Source organism: Saccopteryx bilineata, chromosome 6, assembly GCF_036850765.1.
Source record: "Saccopteryx bilineata isolate mSacBil1 chromosome 6, mSacBil1_pri_phased_curated, whole genome shotgun sequence".
Taxonomy (NCBI): Eukaryota; Metazoa; Chordata; class Mammalia; order Chiroptera; family Emballonuridae; genus Saccopteryx; species Saccopteryx bilineata.
Genome location: NC_089495.1, coordinates 99,973,611 through 99,997,086, shown reverse-complemented (window position 1 = coordinate 99,997,086; position 23,476 = coordinate 99,973,611). Strand labels below are relative to the sequence as shown.

At 39.9% G+C, this 23,476-nt stretch overlaps 1 protein-coding gene and 1 pseudogene across 1 annotated transcript in view; both read left to right on the top strand.

The window, feature by feature from the left end:
• The window catches only part of SUGT1 (SGT1 homolog, MIS12 kinetochore complex assembly cochaperone), a 52,216-nt gene that overhangs the window by 9,456 nt on the left and 19,284 nt on the right, over positions 1 to 23,476 (top strand). Inside the window, exons 3-10 of the mRNA XM_066237019.1 lie at positions 1,117 to 1,207; positions 2,225 to 2,294; positions 4,028 to 4,098; positions 8,820 to 8,873; positions 9,263 to 9,279; positions 14,877 to 14,911; positions 17,075 to 17,171; positions 18,611 to 18,718. Coding sequence (XP_066093116.1) covers positions 1,117 to 1,207; positions 2,225 to 2,294; positions 4,028 to 4,098; positions 8,820 to 8,873; positions 9,263 to 9,279; positions 14,877 to 14,911; positions 17,075 to 17,171; positions 18,611 to 18,718 — 543 coding nt within the window. The remainder of the gene's footprint in view (positions 1 to 1,116; positions 1,208 to 2,224; positions 2,295 to 4,027; positions 4,099 to 8,819; positions 8,874 to 9,262; positions 9,280 to 14,876; positions 14,912 to 17,074; positions 17,172 to 18,610; positions 18,719 to 23,476) is intronic.
• LOC136309024 (small integral membrane protein 20-like) lies at positions 10,139 to 10,341 on the top strand (annotated as a pseudogene).

The window sequence follows — 23,476 nt, the reverse complement described above, 5'->3', positions numbered from 1 at the left end:
ATCTCTCTAATGTTAACTCTTGATCTCTTGGTAGTATGAGGTATTCTCTCTGGCCTTTCAGTGGAATCCTCTAATTCAGCGGTTCTCAATCTGTGGGTCGCAACCCCGGCGGGGGTTGAACAACCAAAACACAGATGGCTTTAGGTGACCCCTGTGTTTTGGTCATTCGACCCCCGCCGGGGTCGCGACCTACAGGTTGAGAACCGCTGCTCTAACTTATTTTTTTTTTGTATTTTTCTGAAGCTGGAAACGGGGAGGCAGTCAGACAGACTCCCACATGCGCCCGACCGGGATCCTCCCGGCATGCCCACCAGGGGGCGATGCTCTGCCCATCCGGGGCGTCGTTCTGTCGCAACCAGAGCCATTCTAGCACCTGAGGCAGAGGCCATGGAGCCATCCCCAGCGCCCGGGCAAACTTTGCTCCAGTGGAGCCTTGGCTGCGGGAGGAGAAGAGAGAGACAGAGAGGAAGGGGAGGGGGAGGAGTGGAGAAGCAGATGGGCGTTTCTCCTATGTGCCCTGGCCGGGAATCGAACCAGGGACTTATGCACGCCAGGCCGACGCTCTACCACTGAGCCAACCGGCCATGGCCCGCTGCTCTAATTTCTTAGAGTTGTCTGCTATTCACTGAGACTAGGAGAGGGCCAGCTAAACTTAATTATGTATTTATTGATCTGTTAACCTTTATGAACTCTAGATTTAACTTCCAAGTTGTTTTTTTTACTGGACAGCCTCACATTTTCTAGGCATCTCAAATTCTGCATGATCTTTGAGTCTTCTCCAAATTAGGAGAAAAATCTGTGATGGTCAATGTGTATCAGCTAAACTCTTCAGAATAAATGAGGTGATAATTACTATTTATTGAGTACCTCTTATAAGCCAGTAACTGCTAAGTGCTTTACCTAGATATTATATTAGATTGTGGGCTTTTGTGGGGAGAGGGAAGGAGAAAGGGGGATATTGATCCTCTTGCAAAGAAAAGCTCCAAGCTTGTTTCCCTGTTATCTTTGTTCCAAATAGCTTATGACAATAGTTTACTTGATTAAAAATCATGTTTAATTAGAATTCAATGACTTTTTAAAAACATTTACTTATACTCATCATGTTTGTATTTATAGGAGCTGACTAACGCTTTGGAACAGAAACCAGATGATGCACAATATTATTGTCAAAGATCTTATTGTCACATCCTTCTTGGGAATTACTGTGGTAACTATTCTGACAAAACATACTGTCTTTTTTTTTTTCTTTTGTATTTTTCAGAAGTGAGAAGGTGGGGAGGCAGACAGACTCCCCACATGCGCCCGACCAGGATCCACCTGGCATGCCCGCCAGGGGGCGATGCTCTGCTGCAACTGGAGCCATTCTAGTGCCTGAGGCAGAGGCCATGGAGCCATTCTCAGTGCCTGGGCCAACTTTGCTCCACTGAAGCCTTGGCTACAGGAAGGGAAGAGAGAGACAGAGAGGAAGGAGAAGGGGAAGGGTGGAGAAGCAGATGGGTGCTTCTCTTGTGCGCCCTGGCCGGGAATTGAACCCAGGACTTCCCCATGCTGGGCTGACGCTCTACCGCTGAGCCAACTGGCCAGGGCCCATACTTAGTCTTTTGTTTGTTACTTATAAATTTTGTTCAAGATACAATGAGTCAAATAGAGATCGTCTTCGGGGATTTTTAAACTAGTCTTTCATACAACATGAAGTAGCTGAAATGAGACAAACCTTATGTTGAGCAATAGCCATTTAAATTTAATGAGTGTCCCTCATTCAGTAGGTGGAGAATTTGTACAGATTTCATTTGTGGTTATTGGATATGCTAACAGAGTAGCATCATATTTACTGTTTTACAGAGTCTTTAAATTATTTGAATTTTTTATAATGACTGTATTTCTTTATTGTGTAACTTGAATTATTCTGGATAGAAAATCTGGTTTGGGAAAAATTAAATACCTTGTGTCAAATTGCATAAATGATGATAATGAGAAAATGGGATGAATTTTGTGACACAGCTTTGTTCATTGAAGAGCTTTAAAAGGGGAATTAAGTAGTAGACTAATAGAAGTTATGAGGGTATATTTATCAAATTATATTGTGAATTAGCTTTTCCTAATTTAAAACTCATTGTCCATTTTTCCAACCTAAAAACCTAAGACTGATTTAAATTGTTTATGTCATATTTGATAGGATCCAAAAACTCTGACTAAAAAAAATTTTTTTCTTTTTGGTATATAGATGCTATTGCTGATGTGAAGAAATCTCTTGAACTTAATCCAAATAATCCTACTGCTATGCTGAGAAAAGGGTATGCAATAACTATTCTTCTTGTTGGGTCTGGACAATAGGTGTTTAGTTCATTGAATGAATTAATGGTAAGCTTTATATAATTAGTATATTTTGTATTTATACATTCTATAGCTGAGATAGGATTCAACTTTTTTATTTTACTTTATTATTTAAATATAAAGGTAGAAAATAGACTTTATTACAAAAAGGATTTAAAACAATTTTTTTTATGTGAGAGGAGGGGAGATAGACAACCTCCTGCATGCGCCCTGACTGGGATCCACCCAGCAACCTGCATCTGGGGCCAGTGCTTGGACCACTGAGCCATTGGCTGCAACCACCAAGCCATTGGCTGCAGGAGTGAAGGAAGAGAGAAGCGGGGGAGAGAGAGACAGATGATCGCTTCTCATGTGTACCCTGACGGGATCAAACCTGGATATCTGCACAGGGTGCTCTATTCACTGAGCCAGCTGTCCAGGGCCTTTAGGATTCAATTTTAAATATAATTTATGCTTCTGTTACATTAACTGCAGTATGTGATAGGAGATATATAGTTAGTATATTTTAAAATAGCAATGATTGAAGTAACTGCAAAGTGTAAATGAAACTGATGGATTTCAAATTCTTTTTTTTTTTTTTTTTTTTTTTTTTTACAGAGACGGAGTCAGAGGGATAGAAAGGGACAGACAGGAACAGAGAGAGAGAAGAAGCATCAATCATCAGTTTTTCGTTGCGACACCTTAGTTGTTCATTGATTGTTTTCTTTTTCTTTTTTTAAAATTTTATTTATTTTTTACAGAGACAGTAAGTCTGAGAGAGGGATAGACAGGGACAGAAAGACAGGAACAGAGAGAGATGAGAAGCATCAATCATTAGTTTTTCGTTGCACGTTGCAACACCTTAGTTGTTCATTGATTGCTTTCTCATATGTGCCTTGACCGCGGGCCTTCAGCAGACTGAGTAACCCCTTGCTGGAACCAGTAATCTTGGGTTCAAGCTGGTGGGCTTTTTGCTCAAACCAGATGAGCCCGCGCTCAAGCTGGCAAGCTTGGGGTCTCGAACCTGGGTCCTCTGCATCCCAGTCCGACGCTCTATCCACTGCACCACCGCCTGGTCAGGCTGATTGCTTTCTCATATGTGCCTTGACCGCAGGCCTTTAGCAGACCTAGTATCCCTTGCTCAAGCCAGTGACCTTGGGGCCAAGCTGGTGAGCTTTGCTCAAATCAGATAAGCCTGCGCTCAAGCTGGTGACCTCGGGATCACGAACCTGGGTCTTCCGCATCCCAGTCTGATGCTCCATCTACCGTGCCACCGCTTGTTCAGGCTCAAATTCCTTTTTGTTCATTTGGAATTTACTATCTTTGATTACAGAGCATCTATTCCACAACCCAGCTGGACAGGCTACATTTAATGCTATGAAAACTATATATTCTGTGTGCTTAGTATCCATCTTGTTTTTGTTGATGTGACTTTTCTTTAAGAAATTTCTTGTAATTCCTTACTATATTTTGGCTTAAGCAAGGGTATACAGTTAAAATAAAGAAAGTCCTTCTGAAATGAGTTCCAAAATTGGATATTAATGGTAATTACACTAGATGTTAAGTACTTTAGACAATCTCTTGGCTTATTAATATATATATACATTTTTTAAAAAGGAAGAAAAAGAGAGTACTAGGATATTTTAATTAGGAAGGAGGCTATTTTTCATGATCTCATATGTGTGTGATATTTGTTTTTAATATGCTCACAAAGGATATGTGAATACCATGAAAAAAACTATGCTGCTGCTTTACAAACTTTCACAGAAGGACAGAAATTAGACAGTAAGTATTAGAATTATATGTTAATATATTAATCTATTCTCTTGTGTCTTAAATACTATAGTTAAATTTTGTGTCATTCAAGTTAATTATAGAAACCCAACACCAATTTTTTTCTCCTTTTAATGGTATTTTGTGTTGATTACAGAATTTTTTTTTTTTTAGTGAGGGAGAAAGTAAGGGAAAGAGATAGAAGCATTAATTCATAGTTGCAGCACTTTAGTTGTCCATTGATTGCTTTTTTTTAGACATTTAAATTTAACAGGGTGACAATTGATTGCTTTTTGATACATGCCTTGACCAGGGAGCTCCAGCTGAGCCAGTGACCCCTTGCTCAAGTCAGTGACCTTTGGGCTCAAGCCAGCGACAATGGAGTTATGTCTATAATCCATAGCTCAAGCTGGCAACCCCAGGGTTTTGAGCCTGGGTCCTCAGCATCCCAGGTTGATGCTCTATCCACTGTGCCACCACAGGTCAGACTTTATTTTTTTTCTAATAGACAAGTGAAATTTAATTTGCACTGATGTTCAGAAGTTTATATTCAGATTGCTGATTTAGGGAACCTTACAATGAAGATTTTTACTTGAAGTGTTAGTTTAGGTAAATTGTGCTAAAGCACAGAAGAAACGAGAAGCTTAGAGTATTGTGAGTTTTTAATGTCATCTTTTTGAGATAAATACAAGTTCTCCCTGTCATCTGAAAGTAGAGCACTCCCATGAAGCCTTTCATAAGCCAAGTGATGTAAAGGGAAGAAGTAATTACCATTGGTATATATGCAAAAAATTCTGGGTCTCAGATCCAAAAAATAACCTACCAAATCACACCAAAATACATAATACCTAAAATAACAGTCAGATAGTAAAAGTAGGAATAATATGATAAATACACTGCCTATATAAAGTAGAAATAATCTTTGTACTGTGTGGTTTCATTTATTAAAAAAACTTATTTCTCTTAGAGTATAATATAACAGAAAACCATGCTTTGTACACCCGTCAACCCACTCAAGCAATAGATTTTTCATTTTATCTATTATTGGGTGCCAGCTAAAAGAGACCACCTGTTATTAGCAAAACCAATAGTCATTTTGGCAGTTCTCAAGTTTCTCTCTGAGTGTAAATATTACAAATGATCTATGCAGCAGGTTCATCATACTCAGAATGTCTTTGTTGTTCATCACAACGAAAATCCTTAGTTAAGTCCAGTTTTATGCTAAGTACGTAAACACCCTTATAAGCTCTCTCAGGGTTTTCTAATACCTTTGTATACATCTTGCTAACAGATATACATATAAGTGGAGATGAAACACAGATGTTTACAGACAGAGTTGGAAGCCATGGCAGGTTGCTGCTGAGATGGTGATTGTAGGTCCTGGGGAAGAAGCTTGGTGGGGCCCATCTTGCTGCTTGGGGTTCACACTGCTTCTGTAATGGCTCATGCAAAACAGTCACTGAATGCTATTCACTCTGTGTGTGAAAGCTAAAATCCTATTTCGATTTTCTTTTGGTTAGTGAAAATGTAGTGATACAGGTTTTTTTGCAAAGCAAGGTTGTATACTGTGTTTTTGAAAAGCAAGGGATGCCTGTATATGAAAATTATCACAGCTATGTGTATATCTGTGCATGTAATAGAAATAATAAGAGCCAAAAATGAAAATACCTGCAAAAGACTAAAAGACAGTGGTTGTAAATAATCTCATAGATGATTGTAGACTACATAGTCTTAATTGTGTACTATCATTTTATTTTTATCACAATTCTCCAGAGCAGTGCTTCCTAACTCTCTGATTTGGATTTTGTTCCCTAGGAGACATTTGGCAATGTCTGAAGAGATTTTTGATTATCATGACTGGTGGATGGGAAATGGGCTAGTGACATATAGTGAGTAGAAACCCAGGGATACTGCTAAATACCCTGCAGTGAACAGTCCCCTACAAAAAGAAGAAGTTATCTTGTTCAAATTATTAGTACACATGGTCCCCGGGTTACAAAGGAGATAGGTTCTGTAGGTTTGTTCTTTAGTTGAATTTGTATGTGAGAACATTTACTTACTAAATGCAACTTAGACAGATGTTTGTCCTAACATAGTATTTATTTTTACTTTTCTGTGCATATAAATATTTAAACGTTTTCAAATACAACCTTAAACAATGTTGGATGATGCAGAAGATGATAGACTTGTTAAAGAAGATGGGACTGGTGTTAGGGTTTGATTTGGCTGTTGGAGTCAGTTTCTTGAGGTATGCATCAAGGGAGGTTTGTACAGAGCTTTCCCCCCCCCCTCATAAATGGCCCAGTAGCATCTTGCATCTTTGGTAACTATATAGTAAACTTGAGTGAATTTCTCTGTTTCAGGATCTTGCTCCTCTAAAATTGTTATTCCTGCTTCAGTGAGATGAAAGCATCAGCTAACCCTTTTGTAGAAAAGGTTTTTTGGTTCTGGAGCTTCTAGGTCCCTGTTTTCTTCCCTAAAGGCTATCATCTGCTACTCTAGTTCCATAAGGTCTTCATTGGGTAGTTCTTTGCCATGAACATTGAGTAACTATATCATTTCCACTGATGTCTGACTGCAGTTGGTTACCATTAGCCCTTACAGCGCTCCATTCATAATTACAAGTTGTACTTACGAGTAGTTGTACGTTTGTAACTCGGGGACTCACTGTAGTGCTGAGATTGAGAAACACTGCTCTAAAGTACTATATGATTATATTTTTAAAAAATACTCTGTTCTGCTTTGAATATTTGCTTTTGTACACCTACTTGAGAAAGGGCATTAGGCCCAACTTTGCAAACAGAACCTACAAATTAGGAAAGAGATCTAGGCAATAGGAGTTATTCTTAAATTAGGTTATCACAAGTGTGGTATGTGAATAATATGGCTATTCAATTAGCAAGCCAGCATACTTGCACTGTCAGCAAATTCTGAAGAATTCAGTTATCTAGTGTCTTGGATGTGTGTTTGAAAACCCTGAAGAGACATGTCCTTCCATCTTTTAGATTCTTAAGCCCTAAGTCTTATCTCTTTAGAGTAATAGGAAGTTGTCTGCCTAAATTCCTCCTCTGAGTAAATCTTACTGTTATTTTGTTAACTTTATCTTAGAATTATTTCAGAGGTGGCCTCAGAAGAGGGTGTTTGCTCTTTGGTAAAATTGCTGTTGAGGATATTCAATTTAAAAACTAATTAGTCATTTAATTTAATTCCAGGAAAAATTTATGTTGAACTGTTAGGCTTTTGTTATTATCAGAGGGGCAAAAAAATTTATGACTCACAATATTACTTTTTTTCAAAACCCTTTGAATGGTAGGAAGCTTGGCTTATTTACTGATTAATTTGAATAATTATTTAAATTAGAGTTTTGATATAATTGTTCTCCACTAGAACGGATGAGAGTGTGTGTGTGGGTGTGTGTGTTAAGGCCTATATAGTTGGATTTCACTTACAAATTATTGAATTATAGAAATTAGAAATTTTTAGAAAATTTTATTTTAAGAAATTTTAATTGATTCTGATTTTTCAGAACTATCTTGCCTACAATTAGCTTGAATTAGTAAACTTTTTAAGAGTACTTTTAATTTTTCTTAACATTAGATTTTATTAGATCTTGTAACTGTTTAGATATTGTCATTGTTCTGAACCTTCAGAAATGAATAATTTGCTTATGTACATGTTCACATTGCTATTTGTAAATGCATAATTCACCAACTATATATAGTTCTTGGCTGCCATGGAACTTGGAATTATGACAAGACTCCACAAAGTATAAAGATGCTTCTTGGTGTTGGTAGGAAAGACTTGGTAAGAAGTAGAACCACTGCCTGACCTGTGGTGGCGCAGTGGATAAAGCGTCAACCTGGAAACACTGAGGTTGCCGGTTCGAAACCTTGGGCTTGCCTGGTCAAGGCGCATATGGGAGTTGATGCTTCCTGCTCCTCCCCCCTTCTCTCTCTCTCTCCCTCCTCTCTATAATGAATAAATAAAAAAATCTAAAAAAAAAAATTAAAAAAAAAAAAAAAGAGTAGAACCACTTCTGCTGAAGTGACAGGATAGGTAGGCAGTAGACAGGAAGCTGCATCGGAGAGCGCACTGGGGTTAGGAGAGGCTTGTGGACCTCTGCCCAACTGTGGGTTACTAGGCCTCCACCCCATGCTAACTGATGGAATTTTGGGAACCTCCTTCAGGTCTGATTTTGTAGTGTGAGAGTGGAAGCTCCTTTAAGAGGAGATGGGTGAGGGGAAATGTAGATTATCTATAACTGGGAACCAGTAAGGTCGACTAGTCAAAATTAATTGTTTATTATATTAAAATTCTTAAGGATGAGCAACTAAATATTAAGCCTGTTGGTATATTTATAGCTATAACATGAAGGTTGCTATAAACTTTGTTAGGGTAGGTATTTTTTTTATAAAGATTTTATTTATTCATTATAGAGGGGAGAGAGAGAAAGAGAGAGAAGGGGGGAGGAGCAGAAAGCATCAACTCCTATATGTGCCTTGACCAGGCAAGCCCAGGGTTTTGAACCGGCAACCTCAGCGTTTCTAGGTTGACGCTTTATCCACTGCGCCACCACAGGTCAGGCTAGGGTAGGTATTTTTGTCTGTTTAATTCACTGCTGAATCCTCAGTGTCTAGAGTGCTGGAACATAGTTGATATTCAATAAGTATTTGTTGAATAAATATGTTAGATTGTGCAGATGAGTGATTTTATAGTCAGTTTGCTCTTTCTAGGTGCAAAACCTGATTTTATTGTCTGGATTAAAAGGTGTCAGGAAGCTCAGAATGGTAAGCATATAAATTTTCCATTGTCTTTCCATTTAAAATGAAGTAAATATTGGACATTTTTTATTTAAACAAGTTTTTTGTTAACTTTATAACTTGTAATTAGTGCATGTTCCCTTAAATAGGAAATTCTGAATATATTCTGATTTTCATCTCTAGTTTGTTATGTTGAGAGGGAGATTTGGATGAATTTGTTTTGCAATGATATCACTGGTAACAGCTCTAGAGTGGCGCCAGTATGCAAAATTAAACCATTTTCTTTATTTGGAATGTATGGAGAATTAGTTTAAACGTTTAATCAGTGTGTGTATGCCATGGAAATCATGTATGCAACTTTGCCTATAAAAGTATTGTTACCTGAAGATCTTTCCTTTTTATGTTTTTTTTAATAGAGTCACAGTCCAAGGTGGTAAGTCCAAAATTTTTATTCTTTGTGTTTTACTTAATTATTTTATTACCGTGCATATTTGAGACAGGACTCAGAGTGATCTTTCAGTTCAATACTAAGCAATACTATTTGAATACTTGTTATTTTAGTAACTGACAAAACATTATTTGGTGAAATAAGTAGAAGTTTATAATCATGAGAATTATTAGGCTCTCTTAATGTATTTAGTGTAGTTCAAGTTGATTTGATATATTTTATTTATTTCTGACAGAAAGAGGGACAAATAGGGACAGGCAGACAGGAAGGGAGAGAGATGAGAAGCATCAATTCTTCGTTGCTGCACCTTAGTTGTTCATTGATTGCTTTCTCATATGTGCCTTGCACGGGGGGGGGCCACAGCAGAGTGAGTGACCCCTTGTGCAAGCCAGCAACTTTGAGCTTAAGCTGATGAGCTTTGCTCGAACCAGATGAGCCCACACTCAAGCTGACAACTTTGGAGTTTTGAACCTGGGTCCTCTGCATCCCAGTTCAACGCTTTATCCACTGCACCACCGCCTGGTCTGGCGATTTAGTATATTTTAGTCAGGATGATTATTTGTTTTCACATAACATTTAGATTCAGTAATTGCTGCCTTGGAAGTACTTCAGGGCTTACTATGTGGTATGCTAAAACACAAAGATTACAATTTGGAAATATTTATTTCTGTCTTAGTTTTATGTTGTTGTTTGGACATGAACACTTTCAAGTTTTTTTGGTTACTAAAAATTATGGTGGAGGAGAATGGCTCCACCACTTCCAAGCGGTGTCAGACCCGACAATGCTGTTGGGATTCCGAAGCTTCAGGGTTATGAACAGATCAGGGCAGTTCCCGTGGGTGCCATGTCCAGGAACCTACCGACTGCACTTATTTCTGGTGGCTTCATCTCCCTGATTTGTGCTACCTTCTACCCCATCTACTTCTGGCCCTAATGCGGTTGGAGGAATACCAGAAGGAACAAGCTAGAAATCAGGCTGATGTTGTTCAAGAAGATTTGCAGCCACCAGGGTTAAAAGTGTAGGCTGAATTATTTGGCAGAAAATGAGAAGGCTGTCACCAACTCTGTTTATGAAATTAGATATCTTCATGCTCTCTATTAAGTACCAGGTACAATAAATTGCCTCACTGTTAAATTATGGCTGGAGGAGAAAACTGCAGTGACGTAAAGAAGAGTATGGTGGCCTGACCAGGCGGTGGTGCAGTGGATAGAGCATTGGACTGGGATGCAGAGGACCCAGGTTCAAGACCCCAAGGTTGCCAGCTTGAGCGCAGGCTCATCTGGTTTGAGCAAAAGCTCATCAGCTTGGACCCAAGGTTGCTGGCTTGAGCAAGGAGTTACTCGGTCTGCTGAAGGCCACAGTCAAGGCACATATGAGAAAGCAATCAATGAACAACTAAGGTGTCACAACGAAAAACTGATGATTGATGCTTCTCATCTCTCCATTCCTGTCTTTCCCTATCTATCCCTCTCTCTGATTCTCTCTCTGTCTCTCTCTCTGTCCCTGTAAAAAAAATTAATGTTTCCCTTCTTAGATATCAAAATACTCCTGGAACAAATCACAGTATTAGGAATTTTTTTGTGATTAAGTTTGCTGTCTCAAAATGGAGTTGTCTCACCCAGCTATGTTTGGAGATCAACTGATTATTCAGTTCCTACTACTTACTCAACCCTGCTGTGTTACGAATACAAGCAACCAGGGGACTTGAGAAGATCCTAGTCTGTTTTGCCACCTTCCATATAGGAAATTTCGGTGAAAAACCACCATGCTGAGAAGCCTCACAGGCCTCTTTGAAAATGTTAAAGTTAATAAAACTCTTTGAGGACAAGGTTTATTTTATTCTTTAAGAATAAATGGTTCAGCTGAACTAACTTGTAGAAGGTTGCTGCATGTTAAAAATAATAAGTATAAAGCAGGTCAGCCTGACCTGTGGTGGCGCAGCGGTTAAAGCATCAACCTGGAAACGCTGAGGTTACCGGTTCAAAGCCCTGGGCTTGCCTGGTCAAGGCACATATGGGAGTTGATGCTTCCAGCTCCTCCCCCCTTCTCTCTCTCTGTCTCTCTCTCCTCTCTAAAAATGAATAAATAAAAAAAATTTTAAAGCAGGTCAAACTAAGTGGGAATGCACACATCTTTCAGTGTTGAATTAAGTGAAAAATGTGTATATTAAAATGATTTATTTTTACTTCAAAAAATTATGGTGGAGTTGAGGAAAATTGGTTATTTTGTTTCAACTGACTTATGTTTATATATAACACACATAAATTATGGCTAATGGTTTTTAGCAGTGATCATCTACATCAGTGGTAGTCAACCTGGTCCCTACCGCCCACTAGTGGGCATTCTAGCTTTCATGGTGGGTGGTAGTGGAGCAACCAAAGTATAAATAAAAAGATAGATTTAACTATAGTAAGTTGTTTTATAAAGATTTATTCTGCCAAACTTAGCAAAAATCCCACATAAAGTACTTGGTAGGTAATTATTATTATATGCTTTAACTTGCTGTAACTCTGCTTTATAAATTTTATAAAGTAAAGTTACTTCCCTACTTTATAAATCACCATATACTGTGGAACTGGTGGGCAGTTAGAAAATTTTACTACTAACAGATACAAAAGTGGGTGGTAGGTATAAAAAGGTTGACTACCGCTGATCTACATATTTAGTCAAGAAATAAAATGACAAGGAGTTAGGAGATAGTCATATAGTCCTAACTTACTTCATGGATGATTACTTAACCTGTTTGAGTCTTTTTTTGTGTGTGTGACAGAGACAGAGGGACAGATAGGGACAGGCAGACAGGAAGGGAGAGAGATGAGAAGCATCAGTTATTTGTTGTAGCACCTTAGTTGTTCATTGATTGCTTTCTCATATGTGCTTTAACTGGGGGACTACAGCAGAGTGAGTGACCCCTTGCTCAAGCCAGTGACCTTTGGCTCAAGCCAGCGACCCCTTACTCAAGCTGGTGAACCTGTGCTCAAGCCAGATGAGCCTGTGCTCATGCCAGTGACCTCAGGGTTTTGAACCTGTGTCCTCTGCGTCCTAGTCCAATGCTCTGTCCACTGTGCCACTATCTGATCAGGCGAGTCTTTTTTTTTTCATCTCTATAGAATATTTACATCTCTGTCTTGTGACATTGAGAAAGTCATTTATTCTCTGAGCTTTCTTTATGTGTATACTGGGCCTGATAGAACTAATCTTCTTTAGGCAGGTTGTGAGGATCGGGTTAGTAATGTGCATATACAGTGACTAGGGTTTTTTTTAAAAATACATTCTTTTTTTAAAAATTATTTTTATTTATTCATTTTAGAGGGGGGACAGAGGGGGGGAGCAGGAAGCTTCAACTCCCATATGTGCCTTGACCGGGCAAGCCCAGGTTTTTGAACTGGCAACCTCAGCATTCTAGGTCAACACTTTATCCACTGCACCAACACAGGTCAGGCTGACTAGGGTTTTGAACATCACCAAAAGTGAGCCCTATCTGGCTCTTCCTATAGCTCCAGGCTTATTCGTATTTCTAGGGGCGGTGAGTAGGGAATGGATTAAAGGAGGTGTTTAAAAGTGGCTTCCTTCACCTGTTAGTATTTTTGTCTAGGTCTTAATAATATTTGGGATTAGGACTAGGCCTGAAATCAACACAATGATATTTGAATAACAAAGACTGTCTAGTAACACAAACAACTGTTTAGTCACAGGTTATGTTATCTGCTTTTATCTTGTTACAGATAGGAACTGGAACAACCTATTCTAGTTAGTATCTACTTGATATCTTCTAGATTTAAACATTTCTCAATAGCTAAAACCAGCGAGTAAAATCTGAGTTAGATTCAGCTCTTTCAAGTGGTTTTAGTTTCTTCCTTCAAACTCTTACCTCTTCCCTTCTTATTTAGGGACACTTAGAGGCCACCTTTAACCCAGGGCAAGTGTTTTAGATTTACAGTCCTTTTTTTTGGGGGGGGGTTGAAAGGAGGGGAGATAATAAGGCAGACTTCCACATGTTACAGACCGAGATACCCCTGGCAACCCCATCTGGGGCCAGTGCTTGAGCACCGGGCTATTTTTAGTCACTGAGGCTGTTGTGTGCCAATGGAGCCAGCACCCGGGGCTACGCTCAAACCAATCAAGGCACTGGCCGTGGGAGAGGAAGAGGGAGAGAAGGGGTGGGGAGGAGAGGAGAGAAGCAGATGGTTGCTTCTCCTATTGCCCTGACCGGTAGTCAAACCTGGATGTTCGTACACCAGGCTGATGCTCTATCCACTGAACCACTGGCCAGGGGCAGATTTACATAGTCTTAAACTACACATGGCACACATGTAGTTTAGGAAAGTGTGGATTGGTCACACACAATTCACTTCAGTTTTTTTTTGTTTGTTTGTTTTTTTCAGAGACAGAGAGAGGGATAGACAGGGACAGACAGACAGGAATGGAGAGATGAGAAGCATCAATCATTAGTTTTTCGTTGCGACACCTTAGATGTTCATTGGTTGCTTTCTCATATGTGCCTTGACCATGGGCCTTCAGCAGACCGAGTAACCCCTTGCTTGAGCTAAGCGACCTTGGGTCCAAGCTGGTGAGCTTATGTTCAAACTAGATGAGCCCACATTCAAGCTGGCGACCTCGGGGTCTCGAACCTGGGTCCTCGGCATCCCAGTCCGACGCTCTATCCACTGCGCCACTGCCTGGTCGGGCCACTTTGTTTCTTGATGGACAGTGTAGAATATTTGTTGCAGAGGTCATTAATGGAGTAAGATGTCATCAGGAAGGTACCATGTAAATGTTGCTTTATATGTTCTGGAGCAGTGTTTGTTGCCATTGGTAAGCTTGAAGGTTATACTGTATTCTAAGAAATGGTTTTTGAATATTATTATTTTCAGTTTAGAGAGTTACTCAATTCTGGAGACATTTTATATGTAACCTTTTTCAAACATGCCTTTAGAAAGTTTTGGTTTTTTACGCTTTTTTAATTTTAAAAGAAAAATGTTTTTTGAAATTAAAACTTACAAATTATAAAATGCTGAATATTCTAATTTGTTTGTGAAGCCTAGTATTATTTAACAATCATGGACAGCATGCGCTGTCTTTGAAGGAAGTTTTATGTAGTTATTCCATATCAAAGTAACTATAACATTGGATAAATTAATAATACATACTTTTTTTTGTATTTTTCTGGTTAGAAGCAGGGAGGCAGTCAGACTCCCGCATGCGCCTGACCAGGATCCACCCAGCATGCCCCCGAGGGGGGATGCTCTGCCCATTTGTGGCGTTGCTCTGTTGTGGTGGAGCCATTCTAGCACCTGAGGCAGAGGCCATAGAGCCATCAGCACCTGGGCCAACTTTGCTCCAATGGAGCCCTGGCTGCAGGAGGGGAAGAGAGAGACAGAGAGGAAGGAGAGGGGGAAGGTGGAGAAGCAGATGGGTGCTTCGCCTGTGTGCCCTGACTGGGAATTGAACCTGGGACTTGCACATGTTGGGCCGATGCTCTACTGCTGAGCCAACCGGCCAGGGCCCAATACTTACATTTTGATATAAGGTGGCCGAGCTAACTTGTAAAAATCTTTTTCTTTCAACTTGCCAAAATCAGTCTGTATCCCAGAGGACTCATCAGTCAAATATCAAGTAAGTTTCTTTTTCATAAAACAATGCATGATAAATGTGCCTGAAATGGGGTGGGGGGACGGGACAGAAACTGTTTTGTTTAATAGTAAGCAGGTCCTTACTCTGTGACTTTGTTTCTTAAAAAAAATCATGTCACAGCTAAGGCTGTTTACTGATTAATATTAGTATAATTATATTTATATTAAAGTTAAATTCTTTACACTTGTTTCACCTGGTTGTGGATTATGTCACCTTTCCATATATTAAGAGCCTTTTCCAATTAAATTATAGGTAAATAAAGTTAGTAGTAGGCGTGATAGAATTGTAACTTTCCTGCCTTTTATACTTGTAGTAAACTTTTTATGAGTTGAAAATAACTTGCTGAGGGCAGCACTGACAATAACGAATAAGCATTTATAAAGTATTTTACTTTAAATCATTGTTCATGTGTACAACTTGTATTCTTAGGACTATAGCAGAAACATAAGGCATTGATTGGTAGCTTTGCATCCTCACTGAATTTCAGAGGGAAACTGTGGGACTCTTAAAGTTTATTTCTTTAATCAAGGTGCATTTTTTTTTTTTTTTTGTATTTTTCTGAAGTTGGAAACAGGGAGGCAGTCAAACTCCCGCATGCACCCGACCGGGATCCACCTGGCATGCCCACGAGCGGGCAATGCTCTGCCCATCTGGGGCGGCGCTCTGCCGCAACCAGAGCCATTCTAGTGCCTGAGGCAGAGGCCACAGAGCCATCCTCAGCACCCGGGCCATCTTTGCTCCAATGGAGCCTTGGCTGCGGGAGGGGAAGAGAGAGACAGAGAGGAAGGAGAGGGGGAGGGGTGGAGAAGCAGATGGGCGCTTCTCCTGTGTGCCCTGGCCGGAAATCAAACCCGGGACTCCTGCACGCCAGGCCAATACTCGACCACTGAGCCAACCAGCCAGGACCCTCAAGGTGCATTTTAATCACCTAAAATGGTTTGGAAATGTTAAAATAATTTACTCATGTCTTTCTGGGGAGACAAAGGATAACTCTCTAAGTACCAGGCATACAAGGAACTTTGACTTGCTCGGTGGCAGCAGCAACGGTTGGGAAACATAAATGTCAAATAATTATGGTTTTTGGAACAAAAAATAGTCCAACATTGATTTAATAAATATACAGTGTACCAAGTACTGTGCTTAGTCCTAGCAAAGTAATAGTGGCATGACAGATAAGTAGCTTGGCCCTCATGGAGTTTATAATCTAGTTAAATTTGAAAGTGAGAATTCTTTTATTTTTAGAGCTTTTCAGCAGCAAAGATACACACTCTCTAGGCACACTAGTGTTTCCACATACCTTGAGATTGAAGGAAGATACTGTATTTAATGTTGTGCCTGGCAGGATGATTTAAACTTTAAATTATTTTAATTTTAGTTCATTTGCTTCACCTCCTTGTCCTCTGGTCTGTTTGCTCCTAGCTTCATTTAAATAGTGTTTTTCAACAACCATCCCACAGACTGGTCTGCCAGAAATTTCATGCGAGTCCACAAAAGAGTTAACCACCCTGATGTTGTGTTAGGATTATGGACACAGTGATTTTAGTCAATTTGCTTATGCCTTAGCAGTCCTCAAAATAATTGTCCTATTTTCACTGGTACCCAAGTATAGTAGGGTTGGAAAACACTGATAAGAGATCTTAGAGTGTAGAGTCAGGCTGACCTGGGTTCAGTGTAACACCTGCCACTGACTGGCTGGCTGCTTCACCCTCCTTGAGCTTACATTTGTTCACCTGTAAAATAGGAATAGAAGTGGGGTTTTTTTAGTATTAGATTTAAATAAGGGTGTGAAAATATTAATGGTATGTAATAACTAAGCCATTTAGAATAAATTTCTTTATCATTAGCTTAAGCACACACCAGAATGAAAGGTATAAGTGAGAACGCTGAAAATCATTTAAATATTTAAATCCAATGGAAAGTTTGGGGCCTCATCTACCTTCCTGTTCTCTTCCATCAGTACAAAGCAAAGGAAATTATAGTAGTTACAAAACTATCTGTGAATCAACAGCTGCTGTGCTATTTTGTTCCTCAAGGTGGAGCTCTTGTTGTTTATCAAATTATAGTTTTTATCTTGACAAAACATAAGCAACAATTTGTAAGAAAATCATAATTTCTATTTTAAGACTCTCTTTTCTTTTTTTATAGGTATGACTGGTATCAAACAGAATCTCAAGTAATCATTACACTTATGATTAAGAATATTCAGAAGAATGATGTAAATGTGGAATTTTCAGAAAAAGAGGTCATTAATCTTTGAACAATTTTTTTGTGTTTAGATTAAATGCTTTTATTTGCCAATATAGAATATTGCAGGGTCATCTTTAGCAGTTTATCAGATATGTCATTTCTTCTTGAGATAATTTGGAAAATGCTGATGGAAATCTAAAGCATTGCTTTTCAGTTTGAATCATTGTAAATTTTTTTTTTTTAGACTTTTAAAAAAATTCATTGTAGAGAGGAGAGAGACAGAGAGAGTGAGAGAGAAAGAGAGAAGGGGGGAGGAGCAGGAAGCATCAACTCTCATATGTGCCCTGACCAGGCAAGCCAGGGGTTTCAAACTGGTGACCTCAGCATTCGAGGTTGACGCTTTATCCCACTGTGCCGCCACAGGTCAGGTGAATCATTTTAGGTTTTGAGATTAAGAGTATTTATGCTGTAGGTTGTTATAGCTAGATGTGCATTATTATTTTATTTAGATTTTTTTATTCAGAGCAGAACTTGGTTGACAAATATAAAAGAAATTTAGATGTGATTTGTTTACATCTGTGTGGTATACTTATTTGTTGTGGGATTTATACATCTTAGAATTTATTAACGATATTACGTAAATGTGACATAATATCTTGGTTTCTTAGCATTTAGTAGAACTAAATGATAACTAAATTATATCATTAGTTCTAAATGATAATTCTTTATGATAGATATTTAAGAATTAGTGATAGAAGTAGATGTTTTACATATGAATACTTTTTTTCATATGAATACTTCTAATATTGTATCATTTTGCTCTCTTAACTTGTTTGTTTTTTTTTTTTTTACTTTTTTAAGCTAGAGAGGAGGACAGACAGATGGACAATCAGGGAGGGGGAGAGAAGAGAAGCGTCAATTCGTTGTTGCAGCACTTTAGTAGTTCAGTGATTGCTTTCTCAATATGTGCCTTGACCGGGAGGCTTCAGCAGAGCCAGGGCCTTCTTGCTAAAGCCAGTGAACTTAGGCTTCAAGCCAGCAACCTTGGGCTTCAAGCCAGTGACCTTTGGACTCAAGCCAGCACCCATGGGGTCATGTCTATGATCTCATGCTCTAGCCGGCTGCCACATGATCAAGCTGATGAGCCTGCACTCAAGCCAGCGACCTTGGGGTTTTGAACCTGGGTCCTTGGTATTTCAGGTTGACACTCTAGCCACTGCACCACTGCTTGGTCAGGCGTGTGTTTCCTTGAGATTTAAATATTAAGTATGTGTTTTTAAACATCCCTTGCTATTTAATTGTGAATAGGAGAATCTGTGGAGGATAACCAGATTTAAATAAAGGATTATTTTGAGTTTCTTTAATATGATAATCATATAAAGTGTTCAGAATGGTCTGCAGCAGTACTGAAGTTTTGTAATTGTATTTAGTTTAAGTATTTTAATCTTTATTTTATAAATTTGTAAAATTTCCTGCTAATTTTGTGTTCATTAGTTGTCTGCTTTGGTGAAACTTCCTTCTGGAGAGGATTACAATTTAAAATTGAGACTTCTTCATCCTATTATACCAGAACAGAGCACATATAAAATACTTTCAACAAAGGTAAGACAATTGAAAAAGGTTGTCAGTAGTAGTAGTAATATTTTCAAAATATAGATATATTGGTCAACTAATCACCTATGTGGTTATAAGCTTGTAGATCCTTTCATCTATGTATCTTTAAAAGGGGCAAGTAAATAACAGTTTTTGAGTAACAGTTTTCCCCTCCTAAAATTCTAGGACAGTAGAGTGTAAAATCTACTTAACTTCAGTGGTGTTTGTATACTTACTAAGATAGATATACTACTACTCAGTAAAGACGTTTTCAGAAAAGATATAGGCAAGCTCTGTTTCAGATTTGATACCAGCGTCTCTTCTCTTGAACTTGTCAGTCTGGTCTATTTTGATATATAAAAACTTCTCATCCAACCACCTTATGCAGTTGAAAATACAAACTATTTAAAGATGTATCTGCTCTTTATGTTAAGCTGAATTTTAGGTTACTTTGTGAGGGATTAGTGAACAGTTTAAATTATAGTTTTAGTATATTCTTAGATTTCTTTATTTTTTTATTTTATTTTATTTTATTTTTTGTATTTTTCTGAAGCTGGAAACGGGGAGAGACAGCCAGACAGACTCCCGCATGTGCCCGACCGGGATCCACCCGGCACGCCCACCAGGGGCGACGCTCTGCCCACCAGGGGGCGATGCTCTGCCCCTCTGGGGCGTCGCTCTGCCGCGACCAGAGCCACTCTAGCGCCTGGGGCAGAGGCCAAGGAGCCATCCCCAGCGCCCGGGCCATCCTTGCTCCAATGGAGCCTTGGCTGCGGGAGGGGAAGAGAGAGACAGAGAGGAAGGAGGGGGGGGATGGAGAAGCAAATGGGCGCTTCTCCTATGTGCCCTGGCCGGGAATCGAACCCGGGTCCCCCACACGCCAGGCCGACGCTCTACCGCTGAGCCAACCGGCCAGGGCCAGATTTCTTTATATTTTTAAAAAGTAAAATATGCAGTATTAAAATTCAGAAGGTATTTTAAGTTTTTAAGTATCAATCAAAAAATGTAGATTTTAGTAAATTTTAGTAGAAAAAAATAATGAATGGAACATCAAAAAAGTCTCAGGCCCTGGCCGGTTGGCTCAGCGGTAGAGCGTCGGCCTAGCGTGCGGAGGACCCGGGTTCGATTCCCGGCCAGGGCACACAGGAGAAGCGCCCATTTGCTTCTCCACCCCTCCGCCGCGCCTTCCTCTCTGTCTCTCTCTTCCCCTCCTGCAGCCAAGGCTCCATTGGAGCAAAGATGGCCCGGGCGCTGGGGATGGCTCTGTGGCCTCTGCCTCAGGCGCTAGAGTGGCTCTGGTCGCAACATGGTGACGCCCAGGATGGGCAGAGCATCGCCCCATGGTGGGCGTGCCGGGTGGATCCCGGTCGGGCGCATGCGGGAGTCTGTCTGACTGTCTCTCCCTGTTTCCAGCTTCAGAAAAATGCAAAAAAATATATATATAAAAAAAAAGTCTCACTGGTTCTTTGCCCTGTAAAGTTAAACTAGTCAAAATGATGAGAGAACTAAATTTTCATCTATAAAAATGAGGGCTATGGACCAAATGCACTCTTGTTTCTTTATCTGTAAAATTGTATGAAGGTATATAAGTTAATGAAAATGAATGATATTATAGATTTTTTTCATTACTACACCTTCTTTATACACGTCCTGCAATATATTGTGTTAGATACTGAGTCTGAGTTCAAAGAACATGTGACTTTCCTATCATAGAGTAGAGCCAGGGTCTGCCTGAGTCATGAAGAGTGGTAACTGGACCTGCAGAAAGAAGAGGACATCTGCAGAGGGTTGAAAGAGGAAGTGCAGAGTATGGAAGCAGTTTTTTGCATCCAGTTAAAATGATCTCCCTACTTGTTTATTTAAAGATGACAAAGTACAAAGCTGTGTAATTAACAGGCAGGAAGAGGAAACAGTTGCTTGGACTGTAGAAAGTGAGAAAAGGGATGAAATCTTACCAAGATTTTAGTTTTTCTGGCCCTGTCCACATGGTGTAGAAAGTGTTTAATAGAAGAATATTGGGTAAAGTAATCAAGCAAAAAACTAGAGCTAGAATTGGGAGGGAGACAGGTCAGAAAATTATGAGTTTGGTATTTTTGTACATATTTCTGTCATGAGATTGTCAATGCATATCTTTTTGAAGTAACAAATGTAAAACAACTGTATGAATATATGATAAATTACATAAAATTTGTGTTGCCAAGCCAGCCACCCCATGTACTTAGGAAGAATAGTACGTGTGGTAGACACAGAACAGATTGGTGGTTGTGGGGGGGGGGGGGGGATGAGTGGAAATGGTGAAAGGAATTAGGTACAAATTGCCAGTTACAAAAAATAGTTATAGGAATGTAAGGAACAGCATAGGGAATATAGTCAGTAATACACTGCTCGTAGAATTTAGGGGATCAGGGAACGTGCAGATACTCCAGTACTTTCAGCCTTTTGTACAGTGCATTTTCTCCAATGAAATAAAAGTGGGGTTTACATCTCATTTGCCTAATCAAACAACTTTCTTTGACTTGTTTTCTTTTCTGATGTTCTTGTTTAATAAAAAAAAGTCAAATGCTTTTTGTTTTGTATTTTTCTGAAGTGAGAAGTGGGGAGGCAAAGAGACTCCCACATACACCCAACCAGGATCCACCAGGCATGCCCACTAGAGGGCAATACTCTGCCCATCTGGGTCATTGCTCCGTTGCATCCTAGCGCCTGAGGTGGAGACCATGGAGCCATCCTCAGTGCCCAGGCCAACTTTGCTCCAATGGAGCCTTGGCTGCGGAAGGGGAAGAGAGAGAGAGAGAGAAAGGGGAGGGGGAAGGGTGGAGAAGCAGATGGGTGCTTCTCTTGTGTGCCCTGACTGGGAATTGAACCTGGGACTTCCACACGCTTGGCCACGCACGATACTCTACTGCTGAGCCAACCGGCCAGGGCCGCTTCTTTTTTTTACTGCTTCATAATAATTTTGAAATATGTATTTCCTAATTTTTGTGAGCAGTATATAATAATTATGTATGGTGTCAGATGGGTACTGGACTTACCAGGGAGATCACTTGATACGTTACATAAATGTTTAATCACTATTTTGTACTAATAGAATATTGTATGTCAACTAAAATTTAAAAAAACCACTAGTGTGTGGTAAATACACTGGTTTGTGTGCTAGAGTCGAGGATGTAACCAAGCAGTGTCATCTTTTAATTTTTTTTCTCTTTTGAATCTTGTCACTACTGGTTTATTTAAACCACTCTTCAATCAATCCCCTTACTCTCTTCCCAATTTATCTTTTTTTTTTTTCTTCTTTTTCCTTTCTTTCTTTTTCTTTTTTTTTTTTTTCCTGAAGCTGGAAACGGGGAGAGACAGTCAGACAGACTCCTGCGTGCGCCCGACCGGGATCCACCCGGCACGCCCACCAGGGGCGATGCTCTGCCCCTCTGCTCTGCCCCTCTGGGGCGTCGCTCTGCTGCGACCAGAGCCACTCTAGCACCTGGGGCAGAGGCCAAGGAGCCATCCCCAGCACCAGGGCCATCCCTGCTCCAATGGAGCCTCGGCTGCGGGAGGGGAAGAGAGATACAGAGAGGAAGGAGGGGGTGGAGGTGGAGAAGCAAATGGGCGCTTCTCCTATGTGCCCTGGCCGGTAATCGAACCTGGGTCCCCCCGCACACCAGGCCGACGCTCTACCGCTGAGCCAACCGGCCAGGCCCTTTTTCCTTTCTTTAAATGCTATGTAACTACTTTTTTTTTCTTGTGTACTAATTTGTTTACGTATACATTTTATCTCTGTAGCACTAAGTCATTTGAGGTTAAGAAGCATGTCATACTTGTGTCTTTGTTTGTGCTCCAGGTAGTGTTGCCAGATAAAGTGCCAGGCACCCAGTTAACTTGATAAACATAGAATAGTTTTTTTTAGTGTAAATGTGGTCCATTTGCTAAATTTGGCAACCCAAGCCCTGTGTATTGTTTATAGTGGGTGCTCACTAATTGTTCAGGGAGGAATTTAAGTTGGATTCTGATGTTACCCTGTGAAGTTGGCAGAGTATTTTAATTCTTTCATATATGAAAAGAAACTGAGGTTCATGGACTTCAAATGCTTTCCCCAAGCTCACATGGTTACTAAATTGTTCAGTCTGGCCCAGAAGAAATGCTTTTACTACTGTAAAGCTACTGCTTCTTTGCTAGGTTTTTTTCTAAGTTTTGGATTAAAGAAATAAAGATTTTAAGAATGTATTCTGAGGGATGATTATTTTTTTTAAATAATCCAAAGTAATATATAGTTGTTGGGGTTTTTTGGTATGTGTGACAGAGACAGAGAGAGACAAAGAGAGGGACAGATAGGGACAGTCAGAAAGGAAGGGAGAGAGACTAGAAGTATCAATTCTTCGCTGTGGCACCTTAGTTCATTGATTGCTCTTTCATATGTGTCTTGACCTGGGGGCTATAGCAGATGGAGTAACCCCTTGCTCAAGCCAGCAACTTTGGGCTCAAGCTGGTGAGCCTTGCTCAAACCAGATGATCCTGCGCTCAAGCTGGCGACCTCAGGGTTTCAAACCTGGGTCCTCCATGTCCCAGTCCGATGCTCTATCCACTGCACCACTACCTGGTCAGGCCAAAGTAATATATAGTATTACTCTGCCTACCAATTGGTAAGCTGTATTTTATGGGAAACAAATTGAAAGAACTGTACAGTAAGTTCTCACTTAAAAGTCATCGATAGGTTCTGTGACATTAAGCCAGGGGTCCCCAAACTTTTTACACAGGGGGCCAGTTCACTGTCCC